This window comes from Dermacentor variabilis, chromosome 7 (assembly GCF_050947875.1).
Source record: "Dermacentor variabilis isolate Ectoservices chromosome 7, ASM5094787v1, whole genome shotgun sequence".
Lineage (NCBI taxonomy): Eukaryota > Metazoa > Arthropoda > Arachnida > Ixodida > Ixodidae > Dermacentor > Dermacentor variabilis.
The window spans coordinates 102,143,159-102,167,196 of NC_134574.1; the positions used below are offsets into that span (position 1 = coordinate 102,143,159).

At 48.7% G+C, this 24,038-nt stretch overlaps 1 protein-coding gene across 3 annotated transcripts in view; it reads left to right on the forward strand.

Annotated features, from left to right (window-relative positions):
• The window catches only part of Lpin (phosphatidate phosphatase LPIN), a 145,216-nt gene that overhangs the window by 34,684 nt on the left and 86,494 nt on the right, over positions 1-24,038 (forward strand). Inside the window, exon 1 of one of the 3 annotated variants that reach the window (XM_075698893.1) lies at positions 22,550-23,142. The exons of the other annotated variants lie outside the window; for them this stretch is intronic. Coding sequence (XP_075555008.1) covers positions 23,020-23,142 — 123 coding nt within the window. The 5' untranslated portion in view covers positions 22,550-23,019. Of the gene's footprint in view, positions 1-22,549; positions 23,143-24,038 lie in introns of those variants that run through there. 3 annotated transcript variants of the gene reach the window in all.

Here is a 24,038-nt window from a genome sequence, read left to right on the forward strand (position 1 = left end):
ACAAAGTTGTAGGGCACCTTAAATAACCTAAGAATCAAGCATTTATTTCGTGCTGAAGTGTGCCTGGTTGCTTTTTCCCAGAAAAACAGAAACAAAACAAAAGCCAGCGAAATACGCGAAGTATGAAATGAAGTATGCGCGCTCGCGCGCCCCTACTCAAGCGCCTCCAAGCAACTTTCGAAAGATTTACGGCTGCATTCGTTTATCACCGCATCGCATAAGTCTCTGTCGTGTAGGATGGCTCGAGAGGTTTCGCGACCTCATTAGCGTAGTGCGCTAAGCGTCAGCATCTGCGGACGCGAGAATGTTGTGCTCGATCATGAGGCGCTTCGGGATAGCCTTAACGTTCGCGTATCACGAAACAAACCTACAAAAGAAATTCAACCAATGTTAAAAAAAAGAAAAAAAAACAGTGCGCAAAAGAGCTTGAAAAAGAAAGACAGCTCTCCAAAGAACAGAAAAGAGCTACTCAGGAGTTTATATCAATAAAAAATAAACCAAAAGCTCGCAAGGTGTCTCAGCCGCCCATAAAGAAACATCCAAAGGTGCAACTGGCTTAGCCATTGACACTTTCTTTCTCTTGAACTGCGGAAAAGAGGTAAAACAAAGCAGTTTTTTACCTATTTCTGTCTTTTTCGCAAGCTTTTTAAGGATAGGGTGACATCATGAAGGTGCGTTAAAGGGACAGTAAAGGCAAATACGAAGTCGACGTGGGCTGTTTAAGTACCTTTCCAGAAACCTCGCAACGCTTGTTTCATGCCAAGAAGATACGAGAGAGAGAGAGAGAGAGAGACAACTTCATGTAGTCGCCTGCAGAACGACACCATGACTAAATGGCGCCGTGACGCGGGCCCTGACGTCTTCTCAGCGGGTGGTCTCTACTCAACTCCAGCGCGTGTGCCCACGCAGGACGTGAGCGAGATGGGCCGGAGGTTGTCCGTGTTCGGCGGCTTGCCTGGTTTGGGGATGAGTATGGTCTTGGCAGTCTTCCACTGCTGGGGCAGTGACCCCGCACTCCAGCACTTGTTGTAGTAACCGGTGAGGTTTTCGATGGCCACATCGCTGAGGTTCTTGAGCGCTCTGTTCGAGATGTGATCCGGGCCGGCCGCCGACTTGCTGTTTAGTTCGTGCAGGGCCGCTCGCACCTCCTCGACGCTGATGTCGCGGTCAAGCTTCTCGTTGGCTTGACCGCCGTACTCAGGATGCCTTTCCGTGGGTGTAACCGGAAGATACTTGCTGTTTATGCGTCTGATTACTTCAGTTTCCCCGTTTTCCTTGACTGCTCTGTGAATGATCTTTGCGAGGCGGTCGCGTTGGTGGGACTTTGTTTTAGTCTCGTCGAGCAGATGCCGCATCAAGTTCCAGGTTTTGCCGCTATGCATCTGCCCGTCCGCAGCATTACAGATTTCGTTCCATTGTTGCGTGCAGAGCAGCCGACAATGAACTTCGATGGCGCGATTCAGCTCCGCCACCTTCTTCCTTAGGCGCCGATTTAGTCGTTGTTTCTTCCACCTGTTTAGGATAGATTGCTTTGCTTCGAATAAGTGCGCGAGACGGCTGTCAACCTTGTCGACCTGCTCATCCGTTTCTATGATTTTGGTCGCCTCCTTGACCTTCCCCGCGATGTGAGCTGACCATTCTTCTATGTTATTGATTTCCTCCATCTCCGTTGGAAGATACGAGAAAATCGTATCTGAAGGGTCCGAATACCTTTTTTCGAAATTCAAATCTCCCGCCACATAGCCGGGGAAGTGGTGATGTGTGACATTGCGTACGCCATCACCACCCTTTGCTGCAGTCGGTGAGTAAAACGGCACCCGATAGACGGCGGTACCGAGCTAGGGTGGCTAGATTCTAGCCACCCTAACCGAGCTAAGACGCAGCGACGGATTCGCCGCTGCAACTGCTTTTTGGTCAAGTGGCGTAGACCGTTCGGGTAGTCTAGTAACGTTGGTTCGGGCATCCCGCGACATGACATGGAAGTTGAATTATCTGCTACTTGCAGTTTTCGCGAGCCGGCAAAACCAACGCAGCACTACTCGATCAGGAAAGCCAGTGGGGATTCCTGTCACTCCAGTAGTGCGCGTTGTGAAGATTAACTTGTGCGTTTCTGGACAAATTAGCCTCATCCGTGCAAAGCACGCGAGTGAGAAGGTCCGGTTCTTCGTCACATTTCGTGAAAATCCAATTGGCAAAGTCGAGTGTGTTTTCAAAATCTCGGTCTTCCAAGTTTTTGATGAAGGTGGTACGGGTGCGTATGACCTCTCTTCAAAATCCTCCACACTGATGACCTTGTGCTTCCGGCCTCCGCACTGGCGTCGCGCACACTATATCGTGAGGGTTAGCAGCGAAGTATGCCAAAACATCCGTTTCCGCTTCTTGAACTACCGCCGCAGTCCTGTGTCGCTTTCTTGTGAGGCTACCCGTCTCGCAAAGGACTTCGTACGTTCTAAGTGTTGTTGGCCGACTAGGGCGTCCTCCACAATGCCACATCCGGAATAGCTTGGCTGACTTTCTCTTGTCGCCGTGCGCCGCCGCCAGAGCCAGGATCATTTTAGCCTTCTCATTATTCGAGAAGGGCATGACTGTCTTCTGCAAGAGCAGGTCACTGGCGTGGTACCGTTGAGATCTCCCGTTACTATCTACGCGCTGACACGTCAAGCAAAAAATGATTTACGCAATCGACAACAACATATGCTGGCCGTATACCAGCATATGTTGCTGGTATACGCAGTAGATGGACATACATTGCGCAAGGTTTGTTTCTATTGCTAAAGGGAAGAAAAGGGACGTATGCTCCGGGCGCGCCTATCTGCAGAACAAGATGTGCACCGTCACGGTATCCCGGCTTCAAAATCCTCCCCCCTACGCTTATCGATACGCTACGCTTATCGATGCGTCAGCGTCGCGTTATCATGATGCCGCGACCATCAGATAGCGTGAAGCCCTGTATCGAGCCGCCGCCGCTTGTAAAGCCGTGTATCCGTAGCGCTTTGCTTGGGGAGCTTTTGAGTAGCAGCGCGGGAGCGCGTATTTATTTCGTATTTTGAATGTTTCGCGCGCTTCTTTTTTTTATCGGAAAAACCACCAACGCTCCAGCTGAGCACGGAAGAAATGCTTGATTCGGGGTTGTTTGAGGTACCCTACAATTTCGTAATTGATAAGTTTGCGATTCAAGCAAAAGTAAAAGGTTCGCTAATTAAAATGAATTTATTGATTAAAACGTCGATGAAAAAAATACTCGTTGTAAGTGCACACTACTGCGGCTACTATGCAGTCGGTACGATTTCTCTGGAGCTCTTGTTACCTTTTTTTTTTTGAAAACTTGGTTCAAGCTAACTGGGACACCCGGTATAGCGCTGCTATAGTCGGATACAACTCAAGTCTGCAGTGAATCCCCGCCCACGCCCTCAATAACAGCCAGCCACTGTTCCTCCGTGAGGCTGCAAATAGTTCGCACTTCAAACTTTCCCTGTTACCTAAATAAGGCGGTATCCACAAAAATAAAATTATAAGCGCGTAATTTTGTACGTTTTCATTCGTCTATTATAGTGGAGCGGTGAAAGTCGGAATTCTTTATTGAGCTGAAATAAAGCGTTTGCTGCACTGCAACTATTTATTGTCAAGTTTCACTTCAGTTAGCAGTGAAGTTATATGCGTGAAACGGGGTCAGCAGTGAAATCAACTGTACCACGGACTTCTGAAGAGTGAAATGTCCAGACTTCATGCACCTTGTCCATGTCTGTTGCGCACCTCATCGCTTCCGCCGATGAAAAGACTCTTCAAGAACAGCAGACGCTGCGGAGGTATCAAGTACGACGCCATATTGAAATGGTCTCATAATGACTGTCTTTGTTTGCTCCTGTGATAGGCTGGTCGAGTAACAACCCCGCGTGGTCCGTGTGTCGTGGTTGCGAAGTGCTGTTTTTAAGGCGAAAGCCTTTTTAGGCTCACGATTAAGTTTGTGTCATCAGACCTGACCGCCGGAGTGTCCGCCGAAGCGTCATCACGCCATATGAAGACAGATTAAAGGCGGATTAAAGAATGAAAAATGATTGATAGTGAGAGTTTGTGAAAGATAACGTTATAATAGTGATTGGTAGATATTAATAATGACCAGTAATGACTAATAATGACTACTAATGACTTGTAATGACTACTAATGACTCCGTAATGACCAATATGTCTAACGACGGCTTGTAATTGCCACAACTGATTACACTAAAAATGCTTACTAGTGAGAAATAATGACTAGTAATGACAGGTAATTACTAAAATTGCTCCTAATTACTTGTAATGACTACTAATGACCACGAAACGACCAATATGTCTAAAGACGTACGGCTTTTAATGGCCACAATTGACAAAATGCCAATTGACAATTGACAATGACAAATGACAAAATGCTTACTAGTGAGCAGTAATGACTAATAATGACTGAAATAACTTGTAATGACTACTAATGATTATGCAATGACCGATATGTCTAACGACAACTTGTAACGACTACAATTAATTATTAATGACTAAAATGCTTAGTAATGACCAGTAATGACTAAGAATGACTGAAATGACTTGTAATGACTACTAATGACAATGATATGACCAACATGTCTGTATGACGGCTTGTAATGACCACAATAGATTACAAATGAGTAAAAATACTTAGTAGTGAGCAGTATATAATGACCAAAAAAAAAAGGAGAAAGAGAAGAGGCAAACAGAAAGAGGCGAAATGCTAAGAGGAGGTAGAGTAGGCTTTCGCCGTTTACTTCTTCAGAGAGACCTTATGAGGCCCTGTGGTTTTTATGTTGTATCGTACTATAGTGTTGTCGTCTGCGTATTTATGTTTACGTCTGCGCTAGTATATGTTTATGCTGTACTAATACTCTTTGTCATTACTGGTGTGATAAACGGTGCTTATAAGAAGTTATTGCCACTTGATAGGGACGGTGAAGAAAGCAAAACGGTGAATGGCGAAACTAGCGTTTTATTGGGCGAACTTTTACCCACAAAAGCAAGTTACACTTAATAGCGGCTAGCACAGTCGGCGATCGTCGGAAATCTGATCAGCGGGTCAAGCGGGTCGGCATTTTATGTCGTTGTCGAATATTCCAGAGTAATCGCTGGGACCGGCGTGTCTTCCACAAAAGTTCTACGCCATTCGCGTCGCGCATAAATGAAATCAGATTACGAAAGGTTCGGCGGCAGACTGCGGATGGAACCATCGATAACATTCCAGAAACTTCCTGTACATGTAGGCGCGTCCTGCGCAGTGCGATAACATTTGTTAGGTGGTAAAACGAGGTCACCCGATAAAGATAAACAAGTATACCTGTCAATATATATGTGTGAGGGTATACGTGGAGAATGCATGGAGTTGTCGAGGCACCGAAGATGGATTGAACATGGTTTAGTCACATTTTCTTTTTCTAGCACTGAATGCTTCGTTTTCCAAATCGCGATTCCGCTGTGCTTCTGCCATATACGAGGCGACGGGTACACATACTTGGGAGACCGAGTTGGGGGAGAGAGTGGTGCAACAACAACCTTCTGTTTGCTGAGTTTCGCTCGTTGTGGACGCGACAGGCAGCGCAAACAGACGGAATGCAAGAAAGAAAAAAAAAACGAGAAGGGATGAAGGGAAACGGTCACAAAAACACTTCAGTGGTGTATATATATAGCCGACTCCTGTATGTACTCTGCATGCTGTAATATGTTCCCGTATGTTTGCGCAGCTCTTCGCCGTTCGTTGGAGGGTGCGAGCGCGCTAATTAATTTAGCGAAGATACGGTAAACACTCGTGTCGCGGCATCTTCCAAGACCTGGTGGCAGGTTGGCTCGTGGGCTTCGCTGTGTATGTTATGCTGTGGACTTTTCGGCGTTATTTTGGGAGCTGTGTATACCGTGTATTGTGTATCCCGATATTTTGTTCTATACACGTATGCCTCGTCGGTTCCCGGGAGTGAAGCTGTTTGCGGAACGCGGCATCGTCTCGTGAGGTTAACAATTAGGTCCGGTTTATCTGATTTATTATCTATCGCTCTTTGCGTGCGTGCGTCTTGCCTCCTTACAGGCGCGTAGCCTGAGTGGGTAACGAGGCGTCCAAGCCAGATGTCCAGAATTAACTCGGAGCCGTCCCACCGTATAACACTGTGCGGTGCAGTTTCGGGGCGTTAAACCCGAGAATTAAATGATTCATTTATGAGGCGCTTTGTTGCCGAGCACGACGAGGTCATGCGCGCGAATCCCGGCTCCAGTGGCCGCTCATTTTCACGGGGGGGCGGCGAAATCAAAGAAACGCCCTCATTCAGTATGCGCGTCTCACGAAGACCCGGTGTTGCTCTAGGAAAATTATCCCCACCCTCGTGTGTGTGTGTGGGGGGGGGGGGGGGGGGTACTCCGAAGCGAAAGCAGGGAAGAAAGGTCCTTCAACTTTGTTTGTCCACGGTGCGTAAATTAATTAATTGCGGAATTTTACTTGTCCAAATCACGATCTGATTATGAGCCACCAAAATTTCGACCACCAGGGGTTCTCTAACGTGCACCCGAATCAGCAACATGTTCTTTTAATTGCCCTCCTGATCGTTGAAAGCCACGGTAAATATATAACATTTTGTAGCGTTTCTTTCTTCTTTTTTTTCACACCGGGCTGTAGTCTAATTGCGGCGTCTTCCATTAAAAGCTTACCGTTCACGCCGGTCGCACCGCGCACAACGTCATCCGCAGTATACGTACCTGCGTGTAATTGAGCTGTTTACCGTCGATACCAGACGCACCTATCGAGCTATCGAGTTGTCTTTCGGCTGGCGGGCAAGCTGTCGCGGGCGTGCTCTCCACGTTAATAACTATCTACAAGGATCGCCGCGCAGCTAGCGCTGAAAATTGGCCAGATAATTACCCTGTCTCCTGTACAGTCTATGACTCATTGGTCGAAGTGTTCAGCGCGTATTCTTCTTTTTTTTTTAGACGCTCAATCGGTTAAAGGAGTACTCGCATGGGCTTTTGGACTTGGCAGTTGAGTTGAGTTGAGCGGAGTGTGTTATTCGGGTCCCTCAAGAACACAGGACTTCCTCACAGTTCTCTTCAGGACATTGTTTTCCCGTGGGGGAACTGGTTGTGTAAGAAGGAGGTCTCTCGCCTTTTGTTCAATTACCTACAGGACACGGATTTGGCTTCCACATGGTGAATTGAGGAGTGACCATTTGTAATTGGGAGGTCTGTGTCTGATTATGTGATTTATTTATTTTAAGTGTCGCTACGGTGGAGCAATCGCCGGCAGCAACTGCAAGGCTAATCCCACCAGTAGCCTACAACAACTCAACTTGGCACTTCTTTTTTTACAGTGATACGAAAATCCAAGCCCTCTAAGGGAGTATTGCGTGACTTTACAAACGTCACTGTTGTCCTATTAGTCGCTTTCGCTATGTTGCTGGAAATAAGCGAATTGAGACAACGTGCAGTTTTTCGCCGTACGTGCTGGCTGTATAACAACATGGTGGCTTCGATGACGTCAGTTCATGCCTCCCCCCCACCCCCACCCCTTATCGAGAAAATACCGCCAAGTGTCAGAGTGGCCTGAATAATTAATACCGGTTTTTATAGTTTCGGTGCCAAAGGGACTCATACATCATGACGTCATGGCACTCTGGCTCGCTCGGTCCCTTCGTGTGATCGCTGCAGCCTTCGCACGCGTACAGGTGAAATAGGTGGTACCCATATCCGCGCGCCAGCGACAGTTTTCTCTTGATAACGGAACCGAATCTCGGAGGGAATAGTATTTCTTTCTTTTGGGGGGGGGGGAGGGGGAGGGGCTACGTACGCCAGAAGTGACTCGGGAGCCGGAAGCACGTCATAGGCGCCGCATTTTCGACATCTACTGTGAGCGCACGGATACAGTCCCTACACTTTAGCACGGAGCATGCTTATTTTTTACAAGCAACGTCGTCCTATAACCTAAGCCTTTTTTGCTGCACGATTTCAGCAGATCTTGCTTTATGTCCTGACGTCACGATAACGTCGATCAGGCCAGGTCTTTAATTTCGAAACCAGTTTTAGTGTCCAACTAAATTGTCTTACAAACTGTTTCCTAACCTTCAGAATTGCGTATAGTCTCACTTCTTACGTGCGAAAAGCGTGTGATATGAAGGTTTTAAAACTTATAGGAAATGTGCATGGGCCATGTACTGCTCCTTTAAAGGGTTTTTCCTTTATTATTTCTTTTTGAAAGTCCGTTTATTACGCGCGAAGGGATTCCAACAATTCATTCCGTATGCACGACAGTGCGTGTAGTTTCAGTGTGAGTGATTCGCTGCACTGTTTCACAATTAAAAGTACGTCGCGTGCTGCAGCGTCCGGATTCCCGGCGGCGAACGGTTCGGTTAATTAACAGCGCGCGGAGAAGGAAATCGACGGGCACGCGTAGGGTGTCGCGCTTGAATTACGTCATTCGAAAGCTAAGAAACCCCTCGCTTCACCTCGACACTTAAAGCGTGTACATGGGTTCATAGAGAAACCGTGCGTCAAGACGTCATCGATGGCACTTTCTGATCCATTAACTTCCGCTTGCGCGAGCACTGATTATATTTCACTCATCCTCTGTATGAGGGGGTGGGGGGAGGAGCTTATAGGTTGTGACGTCACGTTTTGGATCCTGCGTGTTGTTTTCTTTAACGTAAGCGAAGCCATTAATTAAAAGAAAAGGCGCTAAAGAAAAAAAAAATTATTTGGAGCTATATTCGAGAACGGTGCCGAAAAAAAGACTCTCTTGCCGTGAGAATAAGAAATTGAGTCACGAAAGTATCCTTATGGTGATTTGAATGCGAAAGCATTAGGACGTGTCTAAGTCATCACCTTAAATTAATATTCCACTTTAATCCACCTTGCTCTAATTTGCACCGACCTTACTCCACTTTACAATCCGTCTTGCTCTAATTTATGCCAACCTTAATCTTCCTTAATCCAATTTGGGGTGTGGGCCACTGCGTCCGTGGCTGTTCACCGTGGGATTTCGCAGGGCGATCCGTAGCAGGTCCAACGCCGGGAACGTGACGTCATCGCTTTTGGTGACGTGGTTCTTTTTTTCATCCGATGTTGACGCCTGACGCTCGCCGGATTTTCCGCTTCACGGGGCGTATAAGGCTTTCGCCTCAGAAATGTGATTCTGGGGTCTTACGTGCCGAAGCCACGAAAGCACGCCCCCTTAGCTATAGGAGAGGGGGGGGGGAGGCGAGGGAGGTGCCTCCTACGAAACGAAAGAATTCGTGCGGCGACGCCGCCTCGAAGTTGCCGCACCATCTCCTCGTGACGTGATGACGTATTCTGACGACGTCTATTCTGACGTAATGGATTGTTTAAAGGGGGGCTATACGTTGTACTCTAAGGGAGCCACAGACTGAACTTGGCGAGTTTCGAGAGCATTTACTGCACCAAAACAGCCCAAACAGGAAAAATACCGCTTTGAAGCATCGAACTCGTGGCTCAGTGGTAACGTCTCCGTCTCACACTCCGGAGACCCTGGTTCGATTCCCACCCAGCCCATCTTGGAAGTTGCTTTTTATTTATGAAGTGCCTGCCGTGATTTATCGCTCACGGCCAACGCCGCGGACGCCGACACCGACGCCGACGACACCGGATTTTCTGCGACACGAGCTCCTTAACGCTATCGCGTTAAAAGAAAGAAATCCGTGACGCCACAGCGAAGTGTACCGCCGCTTCAATTCACCTGTCCGAACGCGAATCGAATCGAATATCGAAGCGGTTTTCGAACGGTTTTAGCCGTTAATATCAAACAACCTGCACGTCTCGGTGTTCACATCAGAAAGTTTTTCATTACCCTGCGCGTTGTAAAGCACGCTTTATCAAAAGCACAAATGGAGCGTTAGGAAAAATTAACTAAATCATTAGTAAGACCTTGATGAGAGCTAGTTGGTTCATACTTAGAACTTAGAACAGCGCTTGTCTGTGGTATTTGTTTCCTTGTGTCCTCGTCTTTTTCGCGCTGTTTCACCTCAGTTCAAACTAAATCAGTTCGTTCGCGAACTTGTATATATGCTATCCGGAGCACACGCGCTCATGCCTTATCACGTTAAGTGCAGAACGACAGTTTTGTTGGCCGTCTAATTACGTGCGTATACCTTCGTAACCAAATCAGAAATGCGTGCTCTCTATACGGCGATGGCAGAGCGAAAAAAAAAAGCGCGTTTTTCCTCTAGTTCGAATGATCGCAGCAGATGGGGGCCACTATTGTATAAAGTAAGTTGCAATTAAAACCTATTCAGATTTAGTCTGATGAGAGGACGCAGGTGCTGCATCTTTAAATAGTACCTAACAATGCCCACTGCCCGAGTACCGCATGCGTAAACAACATTTTATCGCGAGCGATCGTGTTCAGCCAGACAAAAAAGAAAAAAAAGAAAAAGAAAGAAAGAAAAGGGGGGGGGGGGCTCTCTGTCCGACGCATGCTGCGTACTCCATGGTCACCGAATTAGTCGTCGCTCTAGTCATCGAAAAGTCATCGAAAGTCAGATATTTTTTTTTGCTTTTTGTGTTCGGTCCTCTACAGTCGACGACGTAAAGTATATCCGCAAACTATTAGAAAAAAACAAAAGTATTCCGATTTACGAATAGTCGCCATTCGATTCGAAGAGCTATATGATTAGTCGTGTAGTGGCAGTTCTAATGGAGGAACGAATTAATAGGACAATATTCGATCCGGTATTCGACACTTTCACATATTCACATTGCAATTTCACATAATTACAATTTCACAAATTTCAATTTTCACCTAATTAACCTCGTACCGCTAAATTAATGAAAATGGAGCTTAATGCTTCTCTTGAGTGTCCCTCTAACCGAAGCACTGTATACGTGAACTTTCTTTCTTCCTTTCTTTCTTTTTTTCTCTTTCCTTTCTTTTTAAATTCCAGCATTTCATCCGAATTCGGCCGGCGCGACTGAGAATTGAAACAGTTGATTATGTTCATGATGATGACCTCAAATAAAATTCATCTTGTATCCGCGACAGTGCCACCGGATGCATTTTATTTCCGTTTTCGCTGTTAACAACCCAGCGACGTGCCTACAGGGTCTTGCAAAGAGCACTGGCCTTCAGGCGTTTCCGTCAGCCACTGAAAAGAAAACGAAGAAAAAAAAAACACGAATAAGGACATTGCCGGTTATGAGGCTAAAGCCAGCGCTAAGAGTGGCTGTCAGGAAGTGCGATAAAAAATAATCAAGGAAAAGGAAAACGGCGTATCCGGAAACGTCTACCCGTGCGAACGGGCGACCGTCACTTTTCACGCCCTTCATCTTCTGCGAGGGAAGTTTTTTCGCAACACTGACTGACTAGTTACGTGATAGCCTGGGTGATATATACATATATTTGAGCTATAGGGAAGCCCCGTCTGGTGAGCGTTTTTTTTTTTTTTTTCTCGTGTTGCGATTTTGCAGGTCGCGTCAAACTTCGCATTCCCCAAATCAGATGCAGATACTCGGGCTTGTCGGTATGTCATTATTCGTTGTATACAGCGCGGTAAAAGAAAACAGAGAAAAAAAAAAGCTAGGTCGAGCCGTCAGGCAGAACAATATAGCGCTGTGTGTCTGTGTGTGTTGTTTGGTGCAATCACGGAGACCACACCTGGCTCTGCCCACGTTTCCCATCTCGGAGGTCATTCCTCTGCCCGTGAAGTTTCCTGCAAAAGTTGCCAGAGCCATCTCTGACCTGCGGTCGTTCAATAACGACAGGAGGTCGGGTGGCCACCCTAATGGAAAGACATGGATTTTGCGTAATCTTCATCCTTGTGGCCTTAGGCGTCCTTGTGGCGTTGTTTATTATACGCTTAACTCTTCTCATTCCCAAGCCGTCATATTTTTTTCTAAACAGATCAAGGCGACAAGTATCTGTGGGCGTGCATATTCAATCCGAATCGTTGTACTTATGTTGCTTTGGTCTTAGGGAATGATTCCAGTGAGCTCACAAATAGGTGATTATTCGTTATATAATAGGTGATATTCACGTTATAAATAGGTGATAATCACGTTATAGGTGATTATATCGGGTTTGCGTAGGTGCCTAAACTTTCCTATCGAGCAGAGCTTTTCTGTTGCAGAAAGGAGGGAGGGGAAGGAGGTAGATAATCTCTCCATCCGCAGGTAATGGTTGCGTAATGAAAAAAAACAAAAAAAACAAACGTCGCTGGACTGTGTTTCAGATCGTATCTTGAATAAATTTAGCAGTGCTTTGGCGGTATTTGAAGGCTCGGCTTGGGGATTTCCCGACTGTTGCTTCAACGCTGCTGTCGTTCTGCCCGCTCGCTTGTCCAAACAGGGTCCGCCGAAAAAGAACATCCCCAAAAGCAGTCCATCCAGAATACGGTCCCAGACTGTCACTTACGGTCGTCGAATGCAACATTTAAGCTAAATGAATCGCCCTGTGTGCGTTGACTCGCCTGTACGCCTCCACCGTAATGCATCTTTGCAGGTGTTCTCCAGGTCGTCTGCTGTCGGCGCCCCGCCGTAAAAGCCGTCCAACTTGCCGCAGTTTCGCATTTGGACAGACGACGAGGCAGTGACGTCCATTAAGCGCGTCCGCCCTCGCAAATGGCTTCCTTCCTACGCCACCGTCATCCATGTACATACTCGGTGTCTGAAGTGAAACGAGTAACGTGAACGAACGGGCAATAAAACTTTAAAAAATATATATAGAAGGAGAGAGGGCGGAGAATCAGCGTCAATAAAAAAGGAGGCGGTACTTTTTAACGACCTTTGAACGGCTGTCGCGTCGACGACGAGGGTTGGACTGTCGGTGTCCGTGAGTGCGGTGTAATTACCCGAATAGGACCTATTTGTCTACTGGGAAGGGAGCAAGACGAAATGAAGGAAGGATGGTCTGGGAGAAGTAATTGCGTGGCCATGAAAGCATAGTTAGTGCGGGCCGTATGCGAGAGCCAGAAATGTGCAGACGAGACGAGACAAAAGAACGCAAAAACAAGGGTGCGCGTCCCGAAGGGACGCGGATCGCTGGCAGGAAAGGGAACCGCTCCGGAAGCGATCCAGACGACTGTTACTGACAGACGGTGCCGCATATATGCCACCTACCTCTCGAACACGCACACTTCGCTCTCCGTTGTCACGGTTGGTTGTCTTGCGTCTACGCTCGGGCGTGTGTCGTGAAGTTCAATTTTTTTTGACGTAAGCAACTGATTTGCAAAGAAAAAAAAAATTCGCTCTGCAAAGTGAGACGCGTTGTTGCGCCATGGAGCTTTTAACTGTCACCGACCGTCGTGGGGAGTCGCGTATCTTCGCTTTGACGTGTAGGTCGCTCGTGTCCGTTGCGGCTCCGGTGTCATGTGCGGCCTGTGTGATCTTCGCGCGCAGCGCTCTGTCGTTTGGCCCTTCTGAGGTTTCATGGCTTGCCTCTCCCCTCCCCCCTTACCTGTCCCCAGGTATTCGTCCACATCCTGTCTCGTGCGCGAGCTCTGTTCACAATTGCGTCTCGTACTCGCCGAGTGTGTCTATCATTTGATAATTATCGGTGTAGTGCACTTCCTGCAACCTTTTCCTGCGTACGCTTTCCTTTTTTTTTTTAATTTGAGAGCATCAAGTAGCCAATTGAACGAAAAATCCGGCGTCTGCAGCAGCGAGACGGCACCTAAATTCCCGTTGGGAGAGGGCATCCCCGCGACGCTACGTCACGTGACCTCGCTCTCGATATCCCAGTGTTATCCGCGCAAGCTCTCGCCTGCGTTCTAACTTCGCCTCGGTAATCGCTGTAAATAGATTAATGTATAAAAAAGCAGAATGTACTCGCAAGGAAAAAAGAAGTTGTCGGTATTGAGTTTCGAACCTACGACCTCACGCTCGGAAGCCTTGCCAACAGGGCTGAAACCAACGTTGGCTTATAACGTTTCAACGCACTCGCTTGCACGTGAGGAGTTCATAACTCGGAGGACCGCTCAGCGGCGTTCAATTGGGCATTCATGCTTTCGCATTCCCAACTCGTAAGAAGTGCTTAGCTGTCCTGTGCGATTTTTGTTCTTTCTAGAGCAGGCAGCCGTTGTGTCTCTTAGCTCCCTTTCGTTCTCCGCTCTGGGATCGTTTTGTTTTTATGCATACAAAGCTATGGTAATGTGTTGCAGCCAGTATGAATATCGCAGGAGACAGAGACCACGAGATACGAGTAGCCTACATACTATACGTCTTTAAGAAACTCGCACAGCTTTCTGAGCTGGAGCGAGTACCACTCCCACGTGACTGTCATCGCGGCCTCATGGCTTCGCAACACGTGCATAAAACTCCTTTATAAAAACCCAAAACCAAAACTGGTTTACAGAAGAGCTGTACTATATAGTGTAAATTATTTAGGGCCTTTTGACACATGCCGTTATTTTTTTTTTTCTATGGTTTTCGACTTCCAGGAAATGAACAGTCGGGAACGTTGTGTCGGTGTACTCGTTTAAGACTTTTTTACCGCCGCGCACCTTCATCTAAAACTACCGAAGATGCACTGACATGCCTGCGTGTGTGTGTGTCACCCAAGTAGCGTAACTTACAATCCATTGGGGAAAAAAGGGGCGGGACGCAGCGCAAGAAAAGAAAAAAAAAAAGTCAGGGACAAGAAAGAGCGACACGCACACCTGTCCCTGCCTTTCTTTCTTTCTTGCGCCGTGTCCCTTTTTTCTTTTTTTTTAATCACCAACACGGCCGAGCTTCCACGCTATAAGCAACTTGCAAATCATCAAGTCATGTCGTACCACCTTGCCTTCTCCGCGAAGCACTTCTAAGCGAGTGATGATTGCCGCCGTATCGGTCGCCCCCCTCCCCCATTGCGTGTCCTCTCTGTGTGCCACGGAGAGAGAGAGAGAGAGAGAGAGAGAGAGAGAGAAGTAATACCTGCCACGGTGGCTTCGCTATTGAGAACGAGGTCGGCGCGGATTCGATTCCCGATCGCACTTAAATCGCTCGTGCAGCGAGCTTTCGCGCGTACGACTGTGTAATTGCGTGCAGCCCTGCCACATTGGCGAAGCCACCGCGCAACGGCGGGCCAAAAGAACTCCCGTGTACCTCGGCACGCTCTCGCCTCAGTCCCTAAGTGCGCGCACTGCACTGTACTAATATATGCTAATCGAGGTGCGACGCGAGCGCGCGCAGCCCCCGCCTTTCGCGCTGCAGCCTTGGCCACAACTGGCGCTGTCACTGAAGGGACAGCGTCGCAATATACAAGGTCGGCGAATGCTCTGCCGCCTGCGAGAACGAGGCGCGGGCGGAAGAAAAAGGGAGGAAGGGGAAATGAATGACCGGGCGAGCGAAAGGACAAAAAGAGGCGCAGCGGGGAGCTCGCCCCGTGCGCTTGAGGCCTCAGTGTCCCATCGAGACGGAATGTCCGTGTGTGGACATCCGCGGTCTCCTCGTTGGACGCTCACTTTGTCTCGGCGTATATTGGAAAGAAATGTGGACGAAAAGATCATTTGTCGCCGGATATATATATATATATATATATATATGTATATATATATATATATATATATATATATATATATATATATATATATATATATATAATCAACTGGAGAGGTTGTGGGTGCGTCTCCCGCAGGCCACAAATTATCTTTCTACTTTCTTTTATTATTTTCTACATGTCAAGTTCAAGCGCAGCGAATTCCCCCTATGCTTCCTTAGCTTCATTGTCTGTTGCCTTTATATGGTCATGATTATATATATATATATATATATATATATATATATATATATACATAGTGTGTGTGTGTGTGTGTGTGTGTGTGTGTGTGTGTGTGTGTGTGTAATGATGCCGGTAGTTGCAGTCCTTAGCTGAGTGAAGGATAAGTAGAATATGAAACACGTATAGGTGTTTGTTCTTTCTTCCTTCTCGTTGCTTCTTTTTTTTTTATTTTCTAGCTGCGACACCCAGGCTTAGCCCTTGTCCGCTTCTTCAAGTAAGGAGGATGTATCGCCACGGGCCTTGTAACCGCGTCTCTCCTTGTACTCGCCGCGGTAGCGCAGTGGCCGTAGCGTTGCGCTGCGTGCCGATCGAGCTTGAGGACGCGGGCTCGATCCCCGTCGCGGCGGGCGCATTGGATGGTAGGCGAAATGCGAGAACGCTGGCGTGTACTTGTAAATTTAGTTGCACGTTGGAGAACCTCGGGTGATCAAAATTAGTCCCGAGTCCCTCCACCATGCGTCCTGCGTGTCTCGTTATCAGATCGTAGTTTTGGCACGTAACCTGCCCCCTATACCGCTTTTCTCAGCCTCCCTGCCTCTCCACGCCCCCCCCTCCCCCAAGACACGTACACACAACACCTCACTGCAAAAATAACGAAAGGATTAACTGCCTTTCTTGTCGATAGGACACCAGAACTTTCCCGTTGCCAAGGAAAAACGACGAGCAAAGAGAGGAGGAGGAGGATGAACGGGCGGGAAGATGAGCATACAAGTTAACAGGACATACACAAATTTGGCTAGCATAATAATAATAATAATAATAATAATAATAATAATAATAATAATAATAATAATAATAATAATAATAATAGTAATAGTAATAATAGTGAACATCCGAAGTACAAAGATGTGCCAGCTGAAGTCTTTATTTCTTTTTTTTTATATTCTCTATGACAGCGTCGTTCCTCCTTTCCAGGTGCATTTATGGAAGAGGCAGAAAGTACACGCGTGCGAAATCGCAGTTTCCACCTGGTTAATTGCAAGGATCGGCTATTTCCACGATGCCCGCGGGCATTCGTTCCACTTAGGTTGCACTTAGTAAGTGGATAACAGTCTCGCAAATATGTTCCACTTACCATGTACAGCTCGCGTGGAACGAAATTAAAAGCGTATCGAAAGATGGAATCGGGAAGCGATTAGCAGTAGTTTAACTGGGCACGTCACAGGCTGGATCGAGCCACCGTTTCACCGCGAGGCGTGCTTTTTCTATAGTCGGGGCTCTGTGACAACGTTGTCTCCAGCATGTGACATCCCTTTTTGTTCTTCCACTTTCGATCAGTGCTGTATAAACTTGCGTTTTTTTTTTTTTGAAGCTAGAATCACCACTGTATAATCACTAACTTAAAGGTCAAGAGTTTAACGGAAGCTCGGGATTAATCAAGTAGTCAAATGTAAAAGTGTTTACACAAACAACAAAAATACGAAGACACACGTTTCGTCTTTCCCTGCACGAGCCCTGTTCACAATTGGCACGCGATTCCACACAGGCCTCGCTCACAAAATTGTGAACGAGACTCCCGTATGGGGAGCCGTAAAGTCTCATATTTTTTGTTGCCTGTTAGCGGCGTCCATTTTTACCTTCGAAGACCGTGACCTTACTATAGGTATAGCCTGTACATTTGCTTTATATGCGTGTATTCAGAGCCCATTCCCTTCTGCAATACCACTGGCCCTGGGGAACCAATACAGGCACGAACTTTTTTTAAAAGAAAGAAAACTTAGCTCCGCGCACGAAAATTGGGCACTCACATATATGTGTTTGTGACCGCTTGGTAACAGCACGGCTCGTTATAGTAGTCCTATCGGTCGGACTTTTTTTCAGATATTCCAATTTGGCTCACTCTTCTGTGCACAAATGCAGTCCTTTTTTTTTATGCGTTTAGCGTTCTCTGGGAGGTTACACCGATTTCGCGTGACTGTCTAATCGGTTTAGTGGGCTGACCGCCCAAGATAGCGCAGCATAACACAGAGCCTCTAACGCGCGAGAAAACCGGGCACCACTTCCTCAAGGACGGACATGGAACCTCTTTCAGCGTCTCCGATCTAAATGAGTAAATAATCCACCCATAGGACCCATGACACCGCCCATATAGGGGCACAAATAAACATGCGTGAAAGCACGCTAAATGCATTCTTCGGTAGAAACCGGAATTGGTTCTTTCGTAAATATTTATAGTTGAGTGCAGGACTTGGCTACAAACGGCCATCGGTATACGCGTTCAGACCATACCTAGTGACGAGAATAGATTTGCGCAACATGGTGCGACGTTACCAAATGATAACGTACCAATTTCTCGTTTAATAAGGCGAAATCATTATGTGTGCCCCATTCCGCGAAAACCTGTCGTTCTTGGCGTGACCGAAAGGTGGTACGAAAAAAGGGCCGACGGCGCAAAGAGTAAAACACGTAAAAAATAAACGCCCGGATTGACGTCAAACTTGTCAGGGATGTTCCTGTAAACAAACTAAAAGTATTAACTTCGAAAATAAAAATCTGGTACATTTCGGTCTGGTTGGGGGTCAAACCCGGGCCCTACTGGGCGCGACACGAGCACGCTTCTCCGACGCTATGGCGGCTCCACGGTTCTGGCTGACTAAAAGTGTGCCTAGTGCCTGCGTCATCGCACACGTCACGTTGATGGCGTCGCGTTTCGGGAAGTGGTAAGGCAGCGGTAATGCCTTTAGGCCTCTGCAGGCTGCTGGGCTCCGTGGCAGCAGGTGCAGGAGGAGATCTGCCTGGAGGCCCTCGTCGCAGTGACGTTACCCTAGAGATGTCGCTGGTGTCGATAGACTTCTCGGCTGGGGAGGGGGGGGGGGGGGCTGGCAGTGTTCTTAGCCCGAAGGACCAGGAAGGAAAGCCCCTTAAACTTCGTAAAGTAGCGACACTCTTCTCCTCTGCCTTCACTCCTCTTCGTTTCTCCTCTCTTTCACGCTCCCTCCTCGACCGTGGCGCCGCCGACACTGCTCGAGCGTAGCAAGGGCGCCAACATGCGCTCCTCGCCACTCCGTAGACGCTTCTCGGGCAAATATGGCGCTGATGCACGGCGCGAGGGCCCACGTGATGTTATTAGGCCAATAGCGACGCGGCGTCAGCCTCGGCCAGAGCGCGCGAGGAGGAGGCGGCATTCTTCAAAGCGTGGCACTACTTTACGAAGTTTAAGGCGCTTTACCGAGAAGCGTTATTAGCCCAAAAGGCCGAGAAGCGACTAAAGGTGCTGCCTAGTGCGTGCGTCATGGGCCACGTGGCGGCGCAGCCAATGGGGAGGAGGTGGCGCCGCGTCAGGAGTCTTTGTAACGAGCGCGTTCATGACGTTCCGAGGTTTATACAAGCGGTATAACGCTTTCGCATTGCCACACGTTAGCAGTCAGAAGTGTCTCTGCCGATTTTTTTTCTTCTGAAGTAAACGAATTCATTCTTCTATAATGGTTTACAACTGGTTTAAAAGCGCAATGAACCAGACAAATTTATTTTTTCAGTTACTTTCTCAATATACGACACCACATAGAGGATTAAAAAGATGGAAATTTGACCTTCATTTTCTTTTTCGTCTAGTAATCAACCTCCTAAACCTACCACACCGCGATATTAACGAAAACGAGAGTTTTTGAATGAATACGTTAGCAGCCTACCCTGAATTAGTGTTTCACCTTATAGTCTACTAATAAACATGGGAGGACTTCAACGTTAACTAACTAAACTAGCCTTTCGCCGTCCTGCTCACGCCTTTCGCGCGTGTACACTCTCTTTCTAGCGCAGCGGCCGTACTTCGGCGTTTCCCTTTCCTTTGACCCCGAAACGTTTTATCTCCGGGCGTGTCCGCGTCTGGTGCGCGGCCGTCCGACTGGCCGCCTTTTTCTTCCGCCGCCGTCGGTTCGGTCTGACCGCGTGCTGCTAGCCTTGAACTTGTTCTCTCGGCACGGCGTTTTGTGCCGCTTTGTGGGGGTGGTCGCTGGCTCGCTGCTGCCTGTCCCCACTCACGCAAAAGTGGGAGGGGGGGGGGGGTGTTCGCTCGATGAAGTCTAGCAGTGCTTATGCGGCTTAAGCTTGGAGGATAACAAAGAAGCTTGAGAAGAAAACCGCGTAGCGAGCGATGGAACGAGAGAAAAAAATGTGATGGGCGGGGCGCCAAGAGACCGAGAGACAGCGGAATGGGCTAGGAAATTGAACAGGTGGAGCCGATATTCTAATTGGAATTAAGACGTGTAGTTGGGCAAGCCAAACGAGCAGATGATCTGGTGGTTTGATTCTGCGGTTACAAAACCGGTTTACCCAGGGATGTGAAACGCTGTATATATAAGATGGCCGATAAACTTTAGGTGGTACGATATGAGATTACGAAATATCCGGGCATACGATGTAGCGAGCGAGCGCAAGACGGGTAAAAGGAGGTCGCTGGTGAGGAGGCCTGCGACCTGTGCTTTGGACGTGAAAGAAGGTGACCGTGATTACGATAATCCTGTGTTCTACTAAGCCCAGGTCATCAAAGGAAATAACCTAAGTCAGATGTCGGATAGAATGGACACGGGAGGGGGGAAGCTCTGCGTCCGGCAGCAACCGTTCTCAGTTGTCTACCGTCGCGGTCACTTTACATGCATGTCTCTCGCTCAGCCGCACAAGACAGAAATACGCAGGAAAACGGACACTTGAGCCGCCAGCGTTTCGACGAGAGAGAGAGAATAACTTAATTGAATTGGGGAAATGGGGATAGGGGATTAGGAGCTTGATGGGTCGTGCCCCAAGTCCAGGGCTCCACTGGCTTCTGCCGCTAGCCGAACGTGACCAAGAAGAGCCTTCTGCACCTTCGGGTCTGAGCTGGCGAGTTGTGCCTCCCATTGCTCCAGTGTGTTGGTTAGATTATGCCTAACTAAGTAGGCATTTAAATTTGGCGGTCTATTTTGGCATCCCCATGAGATGTGGTACAAGGACGGTGGTGAGTCGCTACACCACGGACAGGCACGCCCGTACATCGTTGGGAAAATTTTGCTCAGTCTTAATAAATTTGGGTAGACCCCCGTTTGAATCCTGCGGAGATCTATTGCGTCTTCCCCTTGCAAAGATGTGTGGGGGGCGCCGTATTTTTGCCGCATGCCGCGCTGGTGAGCAAGAATATCGCGTGGTGCCATACGTGCCGGATCGTTATCATCCTCCTCGCGACGGCTTTCCTGTGAAGCGGCGGGTTGTGAATGGGAGGGCGATGGTTGCTCCGCTCGGTTCGTGAGCTCTCGAGCTAGAGCGTCAGCCCTCTCATTCTCCTCCAGGCCTGCGTGTCCCGGACACCAGACCAGTCTGTATGTATTCTTGAGTTCCTTTCCCAGGAGGCGGCTAACCTTGAAAGGGAGACGGCCGTTCATAAAGATGCGGCACGCCTCCTGAGTGTCCGAGATGATGGTGTTGTACGACGGCCCCGTCCGTACCCGGTCCTTGATTGCCAAGGCGATGGCGAAGCATTCTGCCTTGGAAATAGAGGACGTGATCAGGGAGGCGCTTGAGATTAGGCTAGTCTTGTCATTGCCTATGAGAGTGACTACTGCACGCTTCCAGTTGTACTGAGAGGCGTCAACATAAACGGTTCGAGAGTCTCTGACAAGGACGAGAAGCCGAAACGTCCCTTGTTCGACCGTTGTGTCGTAGCCGCACAGAAAGAATAATTGGCCGTAGCCATGAGAATGAGGACCATATGTAGCAGCGGAGTGCGACAGCAGTGATTCGCTTGGTGGAGTACCGTGTAAGCAATGTGCATGGCAGAGGCCAGCAGGTGTTCGCGATTTTTTTTGTTTTTGTTTTTTAACGCTTCGGAAAATGAACCCGTTTGCTCAGCCTCACCTTATTGTTCAGAATGGTGCTTTCGCCATCAAAAAGGCGGTACGGACGGACCAATCACGTACGCGATGCCACACGAACGGTTCGCTTTCCGGAGAAGCACCACGCGTGAAGGAATCCGCTCTTGTTCCCCAGCGTTGACGCCATTGCGCGCTGCTATTTCGTGAAAAAACGACTCGAACGGAGTGCATTGTTGCCAGCAATCCACCTTGCGGTTTGTGTGCGGTCACGATGGTTCTTTATATTTTTCGTTTAATTTTCGGCGCTCGGTGCCCTGTATCGATCGCCGTCTGCAGCCTTTGGAAAAGACCGTTGTGTTTACTTATACCCGTCGTTCTCGTTTGATCTCGCCCATTGTATCGTACCCGACGCGCTCCGAACGAACGCGCGCTCGACAGCTGTGTTTGCCTCGCGCCGCACGCCTTGGCATCGAGTCATTGGCACAATGCCTTCTCCGTTCGGAGACAGGCCGACTCGGGGTGGAAAGGGGTATAGAAAGAGGAGGTGATGGTGGTGTTTGCGCGCGGGGAGTTCCCTCCACCTGGCACCGCGCGGTCGCTTGCGTGCAGCGCCGGCTGCGTTTCGTAACGGCCGCTGCAATCTCCACCGATTCACTCCCCCCCCCCCCCCCCCCGCCCTCCCTCCCCGTCACACCACTTTTGTCTCGGCGCCGGCACGTCTGGTGTTAGTCGCCGTAGTAGCCGCCGAAGTTTAATTTCGTTGGCCCCACGGACGCGAGCGGCTTGCACGTCTGCAAGTCTCCTCTGCCCTTCTATCGTCCGCCCACACCCTCAAATGCTCCTGCGAACGCCCCCCCACCTGTCCCCCTCGTCTCCTCCATCGTCAAGACTATAGACGTTGGTTTAGACTACGTCACCGACTCGCTCTGTCTCTTTCTCACACTTCTTCCTTCTCCCCTCTCAGTTTTTCTCATCCTCGCGCTCCCCTACCCGCTCCTCTTCCTCGAAATGGCGAGGCACGCATCCATCTTCTGGCGTCGGCTGGCTTCATTCGTCTAACATTTCTTTTCTTTGTGGGCGACTGCGGAAACGCGTGCGCATTTACCAGTGACTTCACTTCGTGCGGCGGGACACGTGCTCTACTATCGGCGCTGTTGTTTACGCGAACCGTTGCCACTGGAGTGTTGTTTTCGCGCGCTTTATATATATATATATATACATACTATTGCGGGCACCGCGAGGGACCTCGCGGAGTGTCGCGGGAATCTATTCGGGCCCCGTGTGCAGTCCGATGATTACGCGGGACCCCGTCTGTTGGATATCGTCGCAGTTTGAAAATTTTTTTTACTGTCCCCGCGGTGGGAAAGTGTTCCGTTTCCACGGAGGGACTCCGGCTCGAAGCTTGGACGTCGCAGCTTCGTCGCAGCGTGCCCGAGACGCCGTGCAGGAGCTGCTTCGTTTTTCTGCAAAGGGGAGAGCCTTCCCGGCGAAGAGGCGACAATGATGAACCTCGATCGCATCAAACCTGCCCGCAGCTCGAGCCCCACGGTGCCCCACTTGGCCTTCCAGTGTCTCGAGGGGCTCATCCAGAACAGGGACCACGTGTGGAGCCTGCTGGGAAAGGTCGGTGTGTACGCGTGGAGCGCCACGCGGTTTTTGCAGGTGTGCACTTTGAGGGGGGAGGGGATGTCGTGCAGGGTATATCGCGTCAGGGTTCTCGTTTTAGACGCGAGTCCGCGTGTCTTTGTTATAGCGGGGTCGCTGTTCCACAGGTTGTCGACGACGGGTGTAAGAAAGCACCTCGCCGTTATTCCCGCGTCCGGACACACCACATACAGGGGCGGCTTGTCGTGCGGCTTCTTGTACCCTTTAGGCAAACGTTGCCGCTCGCGCGCGTCGCCATTCTTATAGACTGCTAGCTCATTGAGCTTTGCTGAGACCAACTCCAACTGATTACGGCGAGAATTAAGCCTGATTTTTTTTAACATTAGGGGCCTTTTATTCTCGTAGTTCGTCTTCATGCAGTGCTCTTTTAGCCTCGACCTTGCTTCCCGCCGCGCCTTTGCCGGGATGCTCTCAAACGACTTGTCTCAGATGGCCGATGTGATTACTGTTGACATCTTTGAATCCACTGGTCTTGCTTCGCATATGTTCGCGCTTCTTGTGAGGTTTCCTTTTCTCTCCGTTTGTGTTTTAATTCCGAAGTCGTTCATTTTTTATACCGTTCCTATAAACAGGTCGGTGTCCTCGCATGCAGATGAGCACGCATCGCACAACGTCATTCCGGGCTCGTTATAAGACATGTACGTGTTGACTGTGTAGTGTTATAGATGCACGGGGTGATCATTTTTAAGTTTTGCGAAATTAAAAAAAAAAATCGCCAATACCGGATAGCATAATTCTTGTCCTTGAGCAGTATTATTCGAACGGGCGGACATTACCAGTTCGGGAAATTGAAACACGTGTTCAAATAATTAACGAAAATTTGCTGATTAGCTTCATAATTGTTACTTTACGGC